The sequence below is a fragment of the Aspergillus terreus genome, genomic scaffold (genome assembly GCF_000149615.1).
Source record: "Aspergillus terreus NIH2624 scaffold_8 genomic scaffold, whole genome shotgun sequence".
Classification (NCBI taxonomy): domain Eukaryota; kingdom Fungi; phylum Ascomycota; class Eurotiomycetes; order Eurotiales; family Aspergillaceae; genus Aspergillus; species Aspergillus terreus.
Genome location: NT_165931.1, coordinates 768,234 through 786,611, shown reverse-complemented (window position 1 = coordinate 786,611; position 18,378 = coordinate 768,234). Strand labels below are relative to the sequence as shown.

Here is an 18,378-nt window from a genome sequence, read left to right as displayed (position 1 = left end):
TGTAAATATCATCAATAACTCCATTGATCATATGGATTTCGTGAGTGCAAGTTGCTGTTGTAGTCGTACTACCAAATATGGTAATCTTAGTCACCGCCTTCGGACCGGAAGATTTCCCGGATAACCCTTCAGCGCAAAAGTTACTCCCCGCAAAACTTGCCTTCTTTTTCGAATCTACAGCTTCGCCCAAGCCCTCCAAATTCGAGACTGGCAGGGCTCCTGCAAGTACGACCAACATGGCGGACCGACCAGCCTCGGATACGAAGCCAAAGTGCACCCCCGCGGAGCTCATGCTTAAGGTTATCTTAACAGGAACTTTGAGCCACTATGAGACCCGTGGAATGATCGACGATAAACGCTTGGAGCATATGCTGTCTGCGGGGAAGCAGATTCTGTACAAGACGCACCAGGAAAGTGATGTGAGGTAGAGTCGTTCCCATCGTGCTTTCCCTCGTCTCATGAGAACTCGTACGCTGACGTATATCAAAGACATAACCTAGGCCTTTCACCGGATATTTGGCAAGGATTTACGGATGTTTTGACGAAGGCAATTCCTGTCCTAGAGTCTCAGTCATTTGCCTGGAAGTGCCCTCCGGCTGCGAATTACGACCACTCCTCCTCGAACCTGATCGCTTATAACTATTTCTCACTCGTCAAAGATATCGAGCGCTTGAATGATCTATGCACCATCGCACGAAACCTCCTCGCGACGACGAAGAAGGCGCAGAATATGGCCGCTGAGAAGGGCTTCGACCAACGCATTTTGGCTCTGGTGGACACCTGCGTGAGGGTCACGGCACGGGGATTCGACGGAGAAACAAATGCACGGAACGAAGAGCGCTGGCAGAAAGTGGTCAATCTCTACAAGCGACTCTTGATCACATGTCTCCAGTTCTTGCACAACTTCATCATGCATAATGAACAGCGAAAGATGGTGCTCTGGTTGGATCTCTTTGGCTACCATTCCACCGGCGAGTCGAACATTTTACAGCCAAAGGACCCTCTCGACCCCGCCAACAGTCAACCCGAGGGAGCCGCACCTGTGGTGAAAACGGGTGACAGGATCGTCAACCCTCCGATCAGAGCGCTTTACGACCAGACTGCAGAGGATCTGCTTCTAGAGACTATCTCTAACTTCCCACGAGAACCTGCAACGATAAAGGAGGAAGCGGCGATGCTGCTCTTGGCCAATATCAAAGACCACATGGAAAAGCTACTTGGTCGTGACCTGACAGCAATCCAAGAAATGGGCAAGGATCCCGAGCAGGTCAAGGAGATCCGCGCTGCTCTTACTGCGATCCTTGGGGCGAAGGTGGATGGATGGTCTGACCTGCAAGACCGTGCGAAGGATTTACCACCCGCTCTTCCGGAAGATGAACCCCCGCGCAGGAAAGCGATTATCTCAATCGATCGCAGCGCCACCACTGGATTCCCACGAATCTGTTGGTCTGATCTGCCCGATCTGAACGAGTACAGCGCGCTTGCGGCAGGCGACGCAGCCGTATTGGAAGAGGATACCAGCATGCCACGCTCCGCGCAGACCGCTGCAGAAACCCTCCAGGAAGCGAAGGATGAACTGATGGCTCGGTTGCAGGAGTCATCCCAGATGGGAGACGGCGACCAGGACTATGATACCGGTGACGCGGGCACGGTTGGCGATGACGACTCGCGCAGTCTGGAGGCTGTTGCTGATGGGAGTATCGAGGAAGAAGAGGAAGAGGACGAGGACGAGGATGATGATTACCGTGGCCGTCCGGGTGACCAACAGCGTGGCTTACTGACAGATATTCCTCTCGTGCTAGGCCCTGCGGAGATTGAGGCTCTCCCAATGATCATCCAGGCCGGTATTGTGGATAGTTTCGGGCTCAAAGGTGGTGAGAGGTCTGGGTCTAAGAACATGCAAGCTCTCCGATGCCACATCTTGCTCAACCAGGAGACCGGACGGAACCTCCTCCGAGAGCTCTTGATCTTCATTGCTGCATGGGATCTCCCCGATGACGAGTTGTACTTCAAGATGATGGTGCAGATTATGGATGCAGTGCTGAGAAACGGTCTCATGTCCCACGCCTATTCTGATTTCGGTCAACCGAAGGACATTATCTCCCCAGCGCAGGCAGTTGTCGTCAAGATCCTCACGCACATTTTCAGAGCCAAATATTCCCCTGCGTCGGTTGTGGGCGGTGCTCAATCCGGCAAGAACCCTGCGCCGTTGTCTCGTGTCGATATTCTCACAGTCCGCTACATCTTCACGATCTTCCGCGGCAACATCATTCCGGAGACTTGCGCCTTGATCTATCTCCAAGGCCAGATTCGGGCTGGACGAGCGCTCCCTGAAGACTTCCCACTCAATCTGTGGGATATGGAGCGGGTGTACGAGGGCGTGTATCAGTTCCTGGAATTCTTTGCCGTGCTCACCGAGAACAACGATTGGAAGAACCTATTGGTCAAGTGGGAGATTGTGTATGATTTAGTGACCTTGATCAAGGAACTGGAAGCCAGCATTCCCAAGGGTCAACTGAGCTCCTTGTCTCTGGGCCGAAACAGCCCCGCCAAAGATCACGCACAAGACGCTGCTCCTGGACCCGTCGCTGTGGAACGGCCGTACGACCCAAGTGATCCTGACCCAGTCGACGCGGGCCCCGGATCCAGAGCCGAGTCGCCTCCGATCACAGAGGATCCTTCTGAGTTCGAGTGGCGCAATTTGAAGAAACTCGTCGTCCTTGTCCTCTCGTCCCTAGTCTGGAAGTGCCCAGAGGTCCAGGACCAGATTCGTCGTTACGGCGGTGTTGAGACTATTCTGTCCTGCACTAGTTTCGACGCGCACAACCCGTACATCAAAGAGCACGCTGTGATGTGCCTGAAGTTCCTTCTCGAGGGCAACCAGGAGAACCAGAAACTCGTGGAAGACCTGGAAGCGCGGGAGGTGGTCAAGGACGACGGAGGATTGCTGGAGAAGAGCGGATTCGAAGCGGTGATTGACAAGACTGGCAAACTGGCCATCCGCCCGAAGGAGAACACCGCCGAGAAGCGGTAGACTCTCAACATATTAACTTGCACCACGCAGCTCTTAAGAGCGTACAGTCATTCAATTTACGAAGTAAATAGCTCCATAGACACGAAACATACGAATCAAGCCATACCCCAGCTACTCTGAATCATGCCATGCAACATCTCATCCGTAAAATCGAACGAACACATTACCTAACCATACATCCCGTCCCACTCCTCCTCATCATCCTCAACAGGCTTCTTCCTCCGCGCCTCAGCCTTCTCCCGCTCCTGCTTCGCAAAATCCGTCCGGTCAAGCGGACACGTTCCCCGCAGACGAAGCCAGGGCCGCACGCACTCCAGATCGAACAGATGAGTCGGATGGCAGGGCAACCGCACGACGAGCGGGTACTTATCCTCCAGAAACGGGTTATTACATATCGGACAGGACTGGTCTGGTTTCAGCGCGGCGCGCGGGACTCGATCGAGAACTAGCCCAGGCTCATTAGCATCGGGCTGCACTAACAGACTCCCCCCCCGGAGATAAGACAAAAATGCCTACTACATACCGTCGCAGAACTCCTCGCTGACGCCCTCAACCTCCCGCGGCGGCGTCTCAGCCTCCGCGAGCAGCGTCTGGATCATCTGCGTCAACAGGTCTGACTCGTCGCTCCCGGCGGTCGTCGTGCTGTCGGGGGCCGACCCGGCCTCGCGGCGCATCACGTCCAGCGCCTCGGCGAGGGTGTAGAAGGCGGCGCTGATGTCGCGGGGCACGGGCACGGCGTGCGGCCGCGAGCGAGCTTCATCGGGGCTGATTTCGGAGAGCGTGGCGAAGAAGGTGGAGAGGTCGGGGCGGCGGCGGCGTTGGTTGGTCTGCGCTGTTGAGGGGTCGGTGGTGTTGTGTTCGACTGAGAGAGAGGGTGGTTAGTGTCGATTGCACTTATTTGGGGGTTCCGTGGTGGAATGGGATACCTTCGTAGGTGGACATCTTGCTGTGTGCGCGGTCGTTGCTTGGAGGTGGGAGGGTTCGTGATGGCGGTGGCGGCGCGGGGTTTTTGTACGTTGAGTCGTACAGCGTGCGTCGCTGCAGAATCTTGTGCTCTCCTGTACTCTCCTTTCGTAGGTGGCAGGCTGTTTATGTCGTGTTTAGGAAAGGGAGAAATCAATTGAGGGACGAGAGGGAAGTTGGAGATTGTCGGATTTGGAGTGGAGTGGAGTGGAGCTGGGCTGGGCTGATGCGGAGGCAGCCATTTGACGCGTTGCTTTGGTTCATTGACTGAGATACAAATTCCATAGATTTCCACTATCATACGTACTATGCAGATAATCCTACTTAATTAATAATTGAAATCCTCGTAGACTACGCTCTTCCCAGTCAACCAGTTCAGCACTGGGGCTTTCAAAGCCGGACTCCCACAGAAGTACCAGACGTCCCCCAACGACAGGTCGAGATCACTGGACTCCATCCTACGGTGTTGGATTCTGGCCCCGGATGAGGCGACCGTATCTAGCTTTTGAATAGTCTCCTGTTCCTCAGGGCGGGGCCCCGTAACGAACAGCGTCGTAGACTGGGGCAAGCGCGGGAATTGCTGGAATATGTCCCAGACGAGACCGATGTCCCGGACCGAGATAGTCCAAAAAAGTCGCAGTCGGTCAGTATCGAGGTCTGAAAGCTGCGCGATAAGCGGTGTGATGCCAATCCCTGCCGCTACGAAGGGGAGCATAGCCTGATCTCCTTGCATCTCCAATCGAAAGTCGCCCCCGAATCCTTTCAGAGGGACCTCCAGACCGGCTCCCTCGTAGGTCCTAAAGAGATGGTTCGTCACGTTTCCTTTTCTACGGACTGTAATTTCGAATTCTGCTGCAGAAAGGCCCTTTGCTGGATGAGATGTGATGGTGAATGTTCTAACGTAGTCATCGTTCAGGCTCGATGGGTCGTCATCCTGCATGTGTTGATATCCCATGTCCAGTTCTTCCTGGAAGGAGAAAGTCGCATATTGTCCGGGCATCCAGGTCCCGATGGCTGCAGGATCGGATATGCGAAAGCGGAACCGTGCAATGGTCGGAGTAAGTATCTCCTTTTTGATCATGGTCGCGGTGACCGAACTGTCATTTTTCAGAATGGCGAGGTTGGGCTTTTCTGTCGTCAGGTATCGCACGGGGGGATTGTAAGGCGATGGTGCTCCTGGGATGCCGCGAAACGACAAAGCCTTCTCCACGTAGCGTGCAACCGTGACGGTCACTTTGACAGCAAGATTGGATCGCGGCAGTATTACAGCCGCATCCTTTCCAATGAGCACTTCCGTCTGCCCAGTAATGTAGAGTGCATCTCCGTTCTCAAAGTCGGGGAAGACGTACCCAGCTAATGGGGTGATTTGCAGGTTACCCAGCGTCTGGTACAATCGGTTCCCGGAGTATTCTGGGTAGACGAACACGGCGCCGCTGGGATCATTGGATACGATACGGACAAAGCCAGGAGGCCCACCGCGAATGTTAGTGTCCATGTCCACTGTATCTCGTCGTGAGGAGACAAAGAGACAATCTGCACGGCTGATCAACCCGACGGCCTCGTCTGGGAGTTGAGCGGAGTCTGATATCAGCCTGGGCTCCGGCTTTGCTGGAAGAATGTGCTTGATGTTGAGATATTTTGGGCAGTTTCCTGAGTTGATGAGTTTGAAAGTTAGTTAGTGCGTTGTCTGATGCTCACCTAGGCTGGCATCAATATGCACTACTAAGTGAGCGATTCCGCCAGCATCGTTCTCCGCAAGGGAGCCCGAGAGTTTTTGACCATAGAGCTTTGCTCTTCGTCGGGTTTCGAGGTCGATCACCAGCCCGGAGAGAAGCGACCCGAAGCCTTGTGGTTGATCGGATTGGAGTTGATCCTCATCATGTAACAAGATCTCCGCCAGAGGGTCATATTTGCTGTCGACAGGAGTCTTGACCTCGACGGTGGACGCGGACGTAGGGCTCGCGAAACCCACTTCTCCGCCCCAGACTGTGGACCACGGTCTCCCATCACGATCAATGGCACCGATTGCCAGTAATGGGGATTTGCGTAGTAGAAGACTGGCGCCTGGGCTGAGGAAGGGAACGGTAGGATTGTCTCCTGGCGGGACACGAAGCAATCTATGCATCGTCCGTTCGCCCTCATGACAGGGGAGGGTGCCTGCGAGGATGGAGGCCATATTGGTGGAGTGTGGTGATGGTGATAGAGGTGGATCTGATGATGGGGAGGCGAAGGTGGAAAATAAAGTCGCTCCTAAATTAGAATAAACTTCGCCCCGTTACCCGGGGCGCGTCATCCTCTGCTGGCTTTCTTTAGCAACACCCGCGGTGGAGTGCAGATCGGCCAAGATTGCTCAGCCTACTCAGGCTGTCGTGTTTTTCTTGCTTTTCTTCTCACGGTGTCTCTTCTATCATCTTCATCTTGACCTCCTCCTTTCCTTTTATCTTTCTCTTCATCTTCCTCCGGGTTTCCAAGTCCGGATATAGGGAAACGTGGAAGCGGCATCCGCCGATCTTATCAGTCTCTACCGCATCTACCGCATCGGTTGTTTATCAACCGCCTCGCTATATACTCACTCACGCACACACAGCTTGGGAGTTGACCTCCCAACGCACAGAGACTTCTCACCATGCGGTCACCATCTGTAAAACCGTCGGCCTATCCGGCCCTCCCATTCCATCTCATTCGCGCCCTCGGATTCCTCTCTTCCCTCATCGTCGCCATCATCCTGGCCGTCTTCATCTACCACCTCGCAAAGGACAGCCACAAACTCCCCTGGGCGTTCCTCATTGTAAGCATTTCCGCAAAACCAAAATGCAATTTCAGCCATACTGACCTCCTCTCCGCTCCTCATCACCTCCGTCCTCTCCCTCCTGAACTACATCCTCACAGCCATCACCCACTGCACCTCCGGGCTCTCGCCGCGCCTCTCCCTCGTCTGCAACTCCATCCTCTTCATCCTCTGGCTGATCTCCCTCGGCCTCCTCAGCTGGAGCATGGCAAACACCATCACCACCACCTGCAACGCCACCTACTGGGCCACCGCCACCGGCATCGCCGTCTGCCGCATCTACAAGGTCCTCTTCTCCTTCACCGTGGTCGGCGCCGCCGCCCACGTCGCCGCCATCGCCCTCGACGTCATCGTCCACAAGCGCCAGACCCGCCTGGGCCGCTACGACCCCATGTCCAGCAACGCAGCCCTGCCCGACTACAAGACCCACGACCGCTCCAGCAGCATCATGTCCGGTGCCGTTCCCGCCGAAAATGCGTACATGATGGCCGACCATCCGCACGCGATCCACCCCGGCGCCCGTCCTGAGGACTACGACGACGATGCCCGCTCCCCGCTGTACCCCCATGCTGCGGCGCCGTCCCACCAGCGCCACCCCTCCCAACAGGATTTCTACGATATTCCGGACCCCGCGGAGCGGCAGTCGAGATATGCCCCGCCGAGCTATGAGAGTGCCGCCCCGCTGGAGCAGCACCATGCTGGTGAGGCCCAGCACTACTACGGGGATGTGTCGCCGGTGCGCAGTGAGAGGGATGGGCCGCGTGTGCGGTTCAGCGGGTACGGCCATCCGGGTGAGGATACCCGGTATGATCCTGGAGCGTATCGGTGAGGAGTGAGCTAAACAAGGCTTCCTTCGTGGACGTGTCTGAAATCTGTCTTTAATACAATCTGCGATGATTTGTTGCATGTATCAATTATGTGTTACGATTTGCAATGTCAATAGGCCATGGGCGTGATAGGATGTGCCGTTTCAAGCGATTTCATTAGCCTCTTAGATAGGAATCTAGATGTAGAAAAGGTTCAGGAATACAAATGCCAAATTCTTGGAAATATAAATTAGAAAAATGCCACACAGACGCAAGTAAGATGTGTATTATATTAATGACAATAAGAAATGTAGCAACCACAGCGAATATGCACGGCTAAATCCAAATATCGAGATTGAATCAACATCTTACATGATGACTTCGTTCGCAACATCCTGCAGACGGTTAGTAATTGTGCCTAAGACGACATGGGACAACTAGGAAACTTACCCGCTTCAGCTCCTTGTACGGCAGACACACACAGTTCTGTACGCGGACCTCATCGCCAACCGCACACTCCTTACCCAAGATAGTGATGCTCTGCACTTTGATGCCGTGCTTGACAATGCTGGTCGAGTGGCTGGCCATCGGGATCGGGGTGCCCTCCACACGGGCCCAGGCGCCCACGCGGCTGCTCCACCCGATAATGGAGTGCATGACGCATGCATCATGCTTGATCTCGGCGTCTTCCAGCACGATGGAATCCTTGATGCGGGCACCTGCCCCGACGACCGCGCGGGGTCCGATGGAGACGTTGGGGCCCAGCTTCGCGGTGGGGTCCACGCTCGCGGAGGGATGAATATAGACGGGCGGTACAATGGTGGCGGAGGGAGGGGTCAGTTCATCGGACTGGGCCTGGAAGGCCTTCTGCAGGTACAATGCATTCGCCGGGACGGCGGACCCGGCGGTCTTGATCTGGCGCCAGAAGTCTTTCGTTTCGTGGACGAAGAAGCGGTTGCTATCGGCCAGATCGGACAGGATGTCCTGTTCCAGACGGAGGACTTCGTTCTGCTCCGAGTCTTCATCGGCGGCAACGAAGGAGGTCTCCAGGTGTTCGGAGGATGGGTAGGAGAGCAGTCGGGGCCGGGTGGTGCGACGCTTGATGGTGCTGCGAATGGAGGGGAAGATACATTCGGTGGCGAAGAGGTAGACACCGCAGTTGATGAGATTGGAGATGTGCGACTCGGGCTTCTCGACGTAATGAAGCACTCGCTTCGTGTGTGAGTCAGACACAATGCAACCGAAGTTGGTCGCGGCGTCGTTGTTGACCCGAGTACCCAGGATGACCGCCTCTGCGTCCTTCTCTTCAAACAGCTTCAGCATCTCGCCCAGGGGGAAAGAACAGCAGACATCGGCGTTCAGCACAAAGATGCGCTCCGGTTTGCCCTTGAGAATGGCATCACGGAAATGGTAGAGACCTCCTGCTGTGCCCAAGGCAGTGTATTCCCGGAGATACTGAACACGGAACTGAGGGAACTCTTTGGACGAGTCTTTGATGAAATCGCGAAAGACGGATTCGTCGTAGTAGCCGATCAGAATGACTTCCCGGATATCGTCAATCTTGGCGAGCGATTTGAGGCAATGGTAGATGATGGGGTGACCGGCGACTTCAAAGAGAGGCTGGTGGCGGTAGAAGTAACCGTTAGATGACGGGTGAGGAGTTGGAGAGAATGAGGGGCAAACGCACCTTGGGAACATCCAGAGACAGAGGCCTGAAGCGGGTACCTCTGGAGGGACCACCCACCTGAGAAGAACCCGGTCAGTAGAAATCGGACCCGACAGATCTGGAGACTTACCAAGATCACGGCCTTGGTGGAGGACACGTTGGTGTGATCCCGCACTGGAACTTGGAGCATTGAGGCGACGGAGAGGTGGAGAGGGGTTGGAGGATAGGGTGTGGGTGGAGAGGCAGTGAAGGTAGTCGTCGAAGTCTAGTACCTAGGAAGAACGAATCCAACAAAGAGTGTAATAGTGAAGAGGTCAATGGGGACGATAGCTGTAGTTCTCCAACTTCAGTCGGAGTTGGCGAGTGGAAATCATCAGGAGAGCCCGAAGAGGATCCATGGGTCCGCCTCACCGCCTTGGCCGCTTTGGGAATGACAGGGCCTACTTCTGTAGGTGCTATGGACCACCAGTCTCTCTTTAGAGGAGGAATATACAGAAAAATTCTATCAAGTTAGGGGCATTTGAATCTTCACAAGGTTCTGTATAACATAGTCGACAAGAAGTCGTCGAAATGCCAACTCCCACGGGCATTGTGAACAAATCCTTCTCTAGCCAGCCCTCTGTATATGCCTCACTCTATTTGGCTGGGCCTTCTACGCATCTTTGGCTTCACCTGTTGAACCACCACAACTCGCTCAACTGCCTCCATGAATCCACTTGTGTTTCTTCTCGCCTCACTATATATTCAGTTCTTCCTCCTCCCCTCCCACACAATGTCTCTTCTTTCCTCTCTTTCCCACTTTCTTTTCCACCACTCCTCTCCCCTCCAGTCCTCACCTCACCCTTACTCCTTCTACCCTTCGCCTTTGTTTGGCTATCACTGTCGTTTCTCCTGACTGCAAGCCTTGACCTTCCTCACACCATCTTTCAATGCAAAGTCTACCGGGCTCCCCAGGGCGCCCCAAGTCCAGACAATCCCCCTGCGATAGTACGACAAGTGAGCTGCCGTCCTTTTTGTTGGGATATTATTTCTAACCCTTCAACAGCTGCACGGGAGTCTGTCAACATGTCTCCTCCAACTCCAGACGCTATCAGCGCCATCGCCGAAGACATGAAGACTCTGGTGAAGAAAATCCAAGATCTTCGCCACCTCGGTGTCGAAGACCATAGCATTGCGCTCCCCAAGGTCTGCGTCATTGGAGACCAAAGCACAGGAAAGAGCTCCCTCATTGAAGGCATGTCCGAGATCAAGGTGCCGCGGAGCTCTGGGACTTGTACTCGTTGTCCGATGGAGATCAATCTCACGGAGAGTGACCAACCCTGGGCTTGCAAGGTCTATCTGTCCAGAAAGTACATGTTCGATAAGTCGCAGAGGCTTCCCAAGCCGAAGAGGTCTAAGCCCTTGGGCCCATGGATTGAGCAGGATGCCGAAGACGAACTCTTCATAACCCTCGATGACAAAGACGACATCCAGGATGCTATCATGTGGGCACAACTCGCAATCCTGAATCCCGGAAGACCCAGCACCGACTACGTCCCAGGACAGAACGAGGGCATTGACACATCCTGCCAAGTCAAGTTCTCTCCCAACGTCGTTCGTATCGACATCTCTGCCCCCAACTTTCCAACCCTCTCGTTCTACGATCTACCGGGTGTTATTAGCCAGGCCGAGGTTGACGAGGAAAAGTACCTTGTTGCTCTGGTCGAGAACCTTGTCAAGGAGTACATTTCTCAAGAGAACTGCATTGTTCTTCTGGCCTTGCCAATGACAGATGATGCCACAAACTCCAGCGCAGCACGCATCATGCGCGACGTGCAAGGTGCAAAGCAGAGAACGCTGGGTGTCTTGACAAAGCCAGATCGTATCCAGAGAGGAGAGTCGTACGCTCAGTGGATTGAAATTCTGGAAGGTGACAAGTTCACACTCGGACACGGATACTTCGTCGTCCGCAACAACCACGACCCTGCCATTCCGCACGCCAAAGCCAGAGACGAGGAAGACGCCTTTTTTGCGACCAGCCCTTGGACAACAGATCTGGCAGCTTACCAGCCCAGATTTGGCACCCGTCGGCTCCAGGCCGCCCTGTCCAATCTTCTCCTTTGTCAGATTCAACAGTGCTTGCCACGCATTATTGAACAGATTGACCAGAAGGCCGCACGCATCGACAGCGAGCTCAAGACTCTTCCCGATCCCCCATCAGCCAACGTTCAATACATCCTGTGCAAATGCCTCAACGAATTGAAAGATAGGATCCGTGCAAACTTTGACGGAGGCTCATCTCAATACCCTCTTTTGAAACTTTGGACCCACATGGCTATGGACTTTCGACGAGCCCTTGTGAAAACTCGCCCGACGGTTCAACTATTAACCACCGAAGAAATGCACTGGCCTGTTGCCCAAGACCAGGACTCAGATTGTGAGATGACCTCCGTACAACAAACCTTGAAGCGAAAGCCATCTGTCCAGCCATCGGATAGACGTCGGGCTCAGACAACTCCAGTCTCGCCAGAGGCTAGACAGAAGCCAGCGAAGACTGAGTCATCGGGATACTATACAGAGCATTTTCAGCAGTTTAACAAACCGGCTCGCATGTTTACCTGGGGGGAGATCAGGGACATCAATGAGGACTCATACCGCGCTGGAATACCCGACCAGGCGGATCCCAAGGCGGTTGAGATAATGAAGCAGATGAGCGTCGAACACTGGAATTTACCAATGGAGACATTCCTCGAGGCAACCCATCGCCTGGTGCGGAACACATTATCAAAGTCATTGAAAGATGTCTTCCAAGACTACTATAAAACTAGTCTTTACCGGGAACTCAAAAGGATCATCGAAGAGTATCTCTCATCCATTGCAGAAGAACATGTTCGACACTCACGGGAGATCTACGAAATTGAACATAACAAGCCGTTCACCATGGCACTCCTCGCTCTGGAGCAGGCTACCAAAGAATCGCATAAATACTTGTTCGACCGCCGCCGTGACGCAAGAGCCAAGTCGTATTTGAACAAGCAGGGGAAGTTTCTTCCGGATGACCCCAGACGCGACGCCGAAATCAAGAAGATCACCGAAGATAAGAATGCTGAAGATATCCTTGGCCCCGATCAGTACGCACAGGAATTGAAGATGATGGCTGTAAGCTTTTGACCACAGGCCTTGTTTTCTCTGTGGGATGAATATGCTGATTGTCATAGGCTACTCGCGGGTACTACGATGTCGCAAGCTCGAGGTTCGTGGATTCCATCTGCCAGACAGTCCACACCAAGCTGTTCATCCAATGTCGTGAAAATCTGATCCCAGTGATCGAGAAAACTCTGGGCATTTTCAACGACAATGGTATGTGCGAAAACCCCCTCCACCAGAGCTCGACTGACAGGACATGAATCTAGCATCTGAACGTTGCCAAGAGCTCATGGCTGAAGACCCGGAACGCCAACATCGTCGGCAGTACCTTCTTCGCGAGAAAGCGAAGGTCGATCAGGCCCAGCACTGGCTTTCGACTGTCAAGAAAGAGGAGGATGGCAGCGAAGACTCTCTGTTTTGCAGAATGTAGTACCGCCAACACTGATTTTCAGCATGAAAATTCCGCACGTTTGCCTCTATGGATTGACTTTTCGACTGCGGATGCAGTTTGTCGAGATTCTACCATGATTGATGCTCCAACGAAGGCCTACATTGTGTTGAGCAGATAGTCGAGTGATTGGACTACATGTCACATTTCGGCCACTAGGAGATTTACATCTGTGTATCAATGTCTTTGGTTTCTTTTTCGTCATGGTGTATTATCAGGAATATCGCAATGCCGTGAAGTCTCCTGTTAATCGATAACGGCGGGGTAGCAGAACCCCGCCGAGATGCCCTAAGCCCTAAGCCCCAACTGCGGGAGAAAGGGTACATCCTGACTTGCAGTTCGTGCAGGGCAAGAAGAGTGAACCGCGCTGTAGAAGGCACAATTTATGTAGATATCATTTCTTTATAAAGCACTGACTCATACAGTGCAGTCATCATACTTGTAAGACATCGGACGCCCTCGGTGTGGCGGAATGCTGGTCCAGTCGTGGGGTAGCCCAATTAGTACTGAGCGGCGGGCCGCGATGACTCCCGCCCAAAATTCTTGAAAGCTCCGGTCTCCCTCCCACCAACTCCGTCTCCTCCATTTTTTCCCTCCAAGTGCGCTTTATAGTGTTCTCTGACCAACCCGAGTGTTCCTACCATGGCTGATAACGCTGTCAAGGAGGCTGAGGCCGGTGTGGCCAACCTCCTGCTCGATGAGGTCACCGGCGAGAAGGTTTCCAAGTCCGAGCTGAAGCGCCGTCAGAAGATGCGTGAGAAGGAGGCCAAGAAGAAGGAGAAGGAGGCGAATGCTCCTCCCAAGGCTGAGAAGAAGGTCTCCGCCGAGGAGGAGGAGGCTAACCTCACCCCCAACGTGAGTCATTCCGAGAACACCGATCGAAGAGCGAAAAAATGGAGCAAAAAGCTAATCTGTAACCCCCTCGCAGCAATACTTTGAAATCCGCAGCAAGAGAATCAACAAGCTTCGCGAAACCAAGCAGCCCGACCCCTACCCCCACAAGTTCCAGGTTACCGACGATCTGCGCGAGTATCTCAAGAAGTACGATGGTCTTGCCAAGGGCGAACAGAAGCCCGACGTTCAGGTCCAGATCGCCGGTCGTATCTTCACCAAGCGTGCGTCCGGCGCTAAGCTGATCTTCTACGACATTCGCGCCGAAGGTGCGAAGGTGCAGGTGGTGTGTCAGGCGCAGAACTCGAAGAGCGAGGTTCCCTTCGAGGCCCAGCACGAGCACCTCCGGAGAGGTGATGTGATCGGTATTGTCGGTTACCCCGGCCGTACGAGCCCCAAGAACCGCGCGGACGGTGAACTGTCTATCTTCGCGACGGAGATTGTGCTCCTGGCTCCTTGCCTGCACGCTATCCCGTCCGAGCACTTCGGTCTCCAGGACAAGGAGCAGCGCTACCGCCAGCGTTACCTGGATCTGATTATGAACGACCGGTCGCGCAACGTCTTTATCACCCGCTCTAAGATCGTCCGCTACATCCGCAACTTCTTCGACAACCGCGACTTTGTTGAGGTTGAGACCCCCATGATGAACGCTATCGCCGGTGGTGCTACCGCCAAGCCCTTCGTCACCCACCACAACGAGCTCGACATGAACCTGTTCATGCGCGTCGCCCCCGAGCTGTACCTCAAGATGCTGATTGTCGGTGGTCTGGAGCGTGTGTACGAGCTGGGCCGCCAGTTCCGTAACGAGGGTATCGATCTTACCCACAACCCCGAGTTCACCACCTGCGAGTTCTACTGGGCCTACGCGGACGTGTACGATGTTATGAACCTGACCGAGGAGCTGGTATCCGGCCTGGTCAAGCACGTCACCGGCGGCTACGAGACCACCTTCCACACGCAGACCGGCGAGGAGTACCAGGTCAACTGGAAGGCGCCTTGGCGCCGCGTGGAGATGATCCCCGCGCTGGAGGAGGCTACCGGCGAGAAGTTCCCACCGGGCGACCAGCTGCACACCGCCGAGACCGGCGAGTTCCTCAAGCGCGTGTTGAAGAAGACCGGCGTCGAGTGCTCGCCCCCTATGACCAACGCCCGCATGCTCGACAAGCTGGTCGGCGAGTTCATCGAGGAGACCTGTGTCAACCCCACGTTCATCACGGGCCACCCGCAGATGATGTCGCCGCTCGCTAAGTACCACCGTAAGGACGTCGGTCTGTGCGAGCGCTTCGAGGCCTTCGTCTGCAAGAAGGAGATTGTCAACGCCTACACTGAGTTGAATGATCCCTTTGACCAGCGTCTCCGCTTCGAGGAGCAGGCCCGCCAGAAGGACCAGGGTGACGACGAGGCCCAGCTCATCGACGAGAACTTCTGCACGAGCTTGGAGTACGGTCTGCCTCCCACCGGTGGCTGGGGTATGGGTATCGACCGTCTGGTTATGTTCCTCACCGACAACTACAGTATCAAGGAGGTCCTGGCCTTCCCCTTCATGAAGGAGGACAAGACGGCGGAGGGCAGCAAGACGGCCGCTGAGGTGGTTGGCATTCAACCCCAGCCTGAGGAGGGCATTGGTAAGTTTTCGTCTCTGAACTGATTGTTGATCGAGAATGAGGCTGACAGTTTCTTCGTATAATAGCTCACAAGTAGACAAAACGTTATGATTTTGGGAATGATGGTTTAGTTGACGACTTCTTGCTTTGCATCGGTTAATACAATGTCAATGAAGGAATGCCTTAAGATGAAACCTCTCTACATACTGATAAAAGATGTTCCAGCTCTACATTTGCTATGGTGTACATGTCAGGAATGGTATTATGGCAGTTCATAACAGTTAAAAGTAGACTATTATCGCAGATTTCGTCTTGATCACTGCTTTATTTCATCTTTCAAATCTTCCATCACATCTACCATAACTGTAGAGTCTGAGACTTTTACTTCTGGTGGACTAGGAGAGAAAACAGATCCCTTCAAGCTTCTTGTCCTCTTGTCTTCACCTGGTGGGCCATTCATCAGAGACATCCAGTTTGACATTGTAGAACTACGCCCGCGCTCTTTGATAGAGACATAGAACGAGACAATGGCATCAAAGACATCGTACACTTTTTCAAAAGAAACCTTTCTTTGGCTCCCATTTCAATGTCATTCATAATGCTCCCATGTTCCTGCTTGGTAGGTTTAAAAGGAGAGAAAAGTAGCGACAGGATGGTGCACCTCTCTTTCCAGTTCTCCCATCCCCTCCGTCTACTCTCTGATGACCAGCACTTCGACTTGTATCAGGACATACTGCAGATGCTCTTTTCTCGCTTACCACCTCTCATTCACCGACGCCCACACACGCTCCGCCATCAACAGACTGTTCGTCCCATTCTCGCCACTTTCACCTTCTGCATTACCCTTCAGGTCTCACTTCCCAGTGCAGAGGGTTGTTGCGCCCATTCTATTTCCTAACAATGGATATCGCAGCGCTTCTCAACCCTTCCTCTCCCCAGGAAGCCGTTCCCCCTAGGCCAGGCGCAAGAGTTGACGGACATGATCGCATCAGTCAACAGTACAGCTCTTTCTTTCACCCTGACCATGGACAGCGCATCCAGAGACCACAGCCGATGCATCCCATCATTCACCTACCACAACTGGTTTGTCATTCACTCACTCTCCTCCGAGTAACGATGGTAGCTAACAAAGTCCCCAGGTGGGCGGCCACCACCGCCAGGACCCTCGTGCATTGTTTTCTACAAGACCAGTCCAGGAGAACCATGCTCGCAGAGAGAACGCGCCTTTGTCAGACAACCGCGTTCCTCCCATCAATCTCTCCAGCGAGGCAATCCATCGTATGCTCAACTGGGAGTTCGGTGACCCTATCCCAAAAGGCAGGAGACTGACGATACCCTCATACGCGGCGCCTCTTGAGCCTCCCCATCACCAGGAGACCGAATCCACAGCGTCCTTCCACCAGTGGCTAGAATCATCGACTCGTGAACCACACGCCGCCAACAGACACACCGATCATCCCGTCTGGCCGAACACTCCCACCCCGCGGCGACTTGTAGAGCCCCAGCCCATCGGCTTCACCAGGCCCATATACGCCAGACACCCTCCCAGAGCTGGAGACATGCCTCCACCCAGCCGTCCCCCACGGCCCGAGCCTCAGCCCGTTGCGCAGAACAAGGAGAAAGAGAAACCCACCCCCAATGAGAACGAGCTGATCGCCCGCGTTGATAGAGAGGTGGTTCTGACCGAGTTCGAAAACGTCGCAGCCCACACGGCAAAATGTGACCTCTGCAACAAGCGCAACAGCCAGGGCATGTCGCGCTGCATGTCCTGCGGCTGGCAGTCGTGTCACCCTTGCACCATCGCGCGCGGCTGCTTCCGTACCCATCGTGCTGGCGGGCGTCTTCACACAGGCCCCGTACGTCAGGAAGACCTAGTGATGTCGGAGAAGGCGAAGGGAAAGAAGGCGAAGGCTAAGGCTAAGAAAGAGTCCACGACGCAGACCAGGAGGAACGCCAGGCGAGCACTCGCGTCAGCCCGCAGGACGTCTCGCAAGTGTTCAGTGGCTTCCACGGGCGACGGCTCTGGTAGTGATATCGAGACCTTGCTTGGCGGTGCCCATAATCTCTACAGTCTTAGTGCTGCGGCCCTTGGTATGTATGTGTCAACGGTGACTCTATAGGCTGTTGTTGCTAATTTGTTGACAGGTCCAATGGCTGGTAGAGTCTCCAACACGTTTGGTCAGGATCATGTGGCGTCAGGATTTTCTCACTCTGAACGCAAGGTAGATGATGCCCAGGAGGAACAGACCAGCGAAGGCACCGTGACCCGCGATTCCGATCCCTCCGATCCCGACTATGATCCGGGCGACTCAGATTCTCAAGAGCAGGTCAGTAGAGTGGTTAGAAGGGGACGCTCGTTAGTTTGATGCTTGTTGTTATGGATATGATAAGATGTCGAAGCGGTGCTAAGGTGAGTACAGAACAGTCCCCAAATCATCTAGGCCCTTGGCTAAAGAAGACTAGTACCTGGTGCGATTGGCTCTTGGTGTTGTGGCGTCAGTGTTCGCTTCTTGTGCTTCTGTTGAACATGTCCTTTGTACCGGGATGCTTCTTGCAGAGACTATGAAGGGACTTCCTCGTCTGCCTGGCGCAAGACGGGAGAATCTTCCGAAGGATGGAAAGGTGTTGATGTTCATCATCGGACGGGTCAGCACTCATATTCTAGCATACGTACTTATTGTCTAGCCAGGTTGATCCTTCCATTTCTGTTTTCGCTTGTTGCTCACTGAGCATGGGGGTGAGTGAGCCATACTCATCTAAAACCGGCACTGCCACAGTCAATATGTAGTACATATACAAGTAAACAAATACTAAAGTTTTCATAGCAATCGCCGACATAACATTATAGTTACGCATAGTAATAGAGAGGCACAGCCTCCCTATGCTACAAGTGATCAGAATAAGCTGGCTACAGGATTTCAATCCCAGGATATCACACCACAGTCGGTACTGAAAAAGCGATATTAACTACACTATCTACCTATTCGTGTGAGAGAAGTATCACCCGAGATATGACAGGTCTCGGCCAATGATGGGCAGGTTGCCTATCAGT

General features: G+C 53.9%; 7 protein-coding genes across 7 annotated transcripts; 5 read left to right on the top strand and 2 right to left on the bottom strand.

The window, feature by feature from the left end:
- Window positions 1-236: 236 nt before the first annotated feature.
- ATEG_05911 (Ataxin-10 homo-association domain-containing protein) lies at window positions 237-3,034 on the top strand (the record flags this gene model as incomplete). The annotated part of the gene is made up of 2 exons (XM_001215089.1): window positions 237-424; window positions 490-3,034. The coding sequence occupies 2 exons, from the start codon at window positions 237-239 to the stop codon at window positions 3,032-3,034; spliced, it is 2,733 nt and encodes a 910-aa protein (XP_001215089.1).
- Window positions 3,035-3,549: 515 nt separating this feature from the next.
- ATEG_05910 (putative oxidoreductase, FAD-binding) lies at window positions 3,550-6,173 on the bottom strand (the record flags this gene model as incomplete). Its single annotated transcript, XM_001215088.1, has 5 exons — window positions 3,550-3,896; window positions 3,961-4,119; window positions 4,274-4,303; window positions 4,460-5,647; window positions 5,696-6,173. The coding sequence occupies 5 exons, from the start codon at window positions 6,171-6,173 to the stop codon at window positions 3,550-3,552; spliced, it is 2,202 nt and encodes a 733-aa protein (XP_001215088.1).
- A 450-nt stretch (window positions 6,174-6,623) lies between these two features.
- Window positions 6,624-7,614, top strand: ATEG_05909 (uncharacterized protein; the record flags this gene model as incomplete). Its single annotated transcript, XM_001215087.1, has 2 exons — window positions 6,624-6,855; window positions 6,887-7,614. The coding sequence occupies 2 exons, from the start codon at window positions 6,624-6,626 to the stop codon at window positions 7,612-7,614; spliced, it is 960 nt and encodes a 319-aa protein (XP_001215087.1).
- Window positions 7,615-7,959: 345 nt separating this feature from the next.
- Window positions 7,960-9,447, bottom strand: ATEG_05908 (mannose-1-phosphate guanylyltransferase; the record flags this gene model as incomplete). Its single annotated transcript, XM_001215086.1, has 4 exons — window positions 7,960-7,986; window positions 8,042-9,211; window positions 9,279-9,335; window positions 9,388-9,447. The coding sequence occupies 4 exons, from the start codon at window positions 9,445-9,447 to the stop codon at window positions 7,960-7,962; spliced, it is 1,314 nt and encodes a 437-aa protein (XP_001215086.1).
- Window positions 9,448-10,322: 875 nt separating this feature from the next.
- Window positions 10,323-12,813, top strand: ATEG_05907 (putative dynamin GTPase; the record flags this gene model as incomplete). The annotated part of the gene is made up of 3 exons (XM_001215085.1): window positions 10,323-12,395; window positions 12,455-12,596; window positions 12,650-12,813. The coding sequence occupies 3 exons, from the start codon at window positions 10,323-10,325 to the stop codon at window positions 12,811-12,813; spliced, it is 2,379 nt and encodes a 792-aa protein (XP_001215085.1).
- Window positions 12,814-13,473: 660 nt separating this feature from the next.
- ATEG_05906 (lysine--tRNA ligase KRS1) lies at window positions 13,474-15,486 on the top strand (the record flags this gene model as incomplete). The annotated part of the gene is made up of 3 exons (XM_001215084.1): window positions 13,474-13,686; window positions 13,760-15,347; window positions 15,458-15,486. The coding sequence occupies 3 exons, from the start codon at window positions 13,474-13,476 to the stop codon at window positions 15,484-15,486; spliced, it is 1,830 nt and encodes a 609-aa protein (XP_001215084.1).
- A 740-nt stretch (window positions 15,487-16,226) lies between these two features.
- Window positions 16,227-18,011, top strand: ATEG_05905 (uncharacterized protein; the record flags this gene model as incomplete). The annotated part of the gene is made up of 4 exons (XM_001215083.1): window positions 16,227-16,409; window positions 16,466-17,417; window positions 17,472-17,653; window positions 17,790-18,011. 4 exons carry the CDS (start codon window positions 16,227-16,229, stop codon window positions 18,009-18,011), a joined length of 1,539 nt encoding a protein of 512 aa, XP_001215083.1.
- Between the last annotated feature and the right edge of the window lie 367 nt (window positions 18,012-18,378).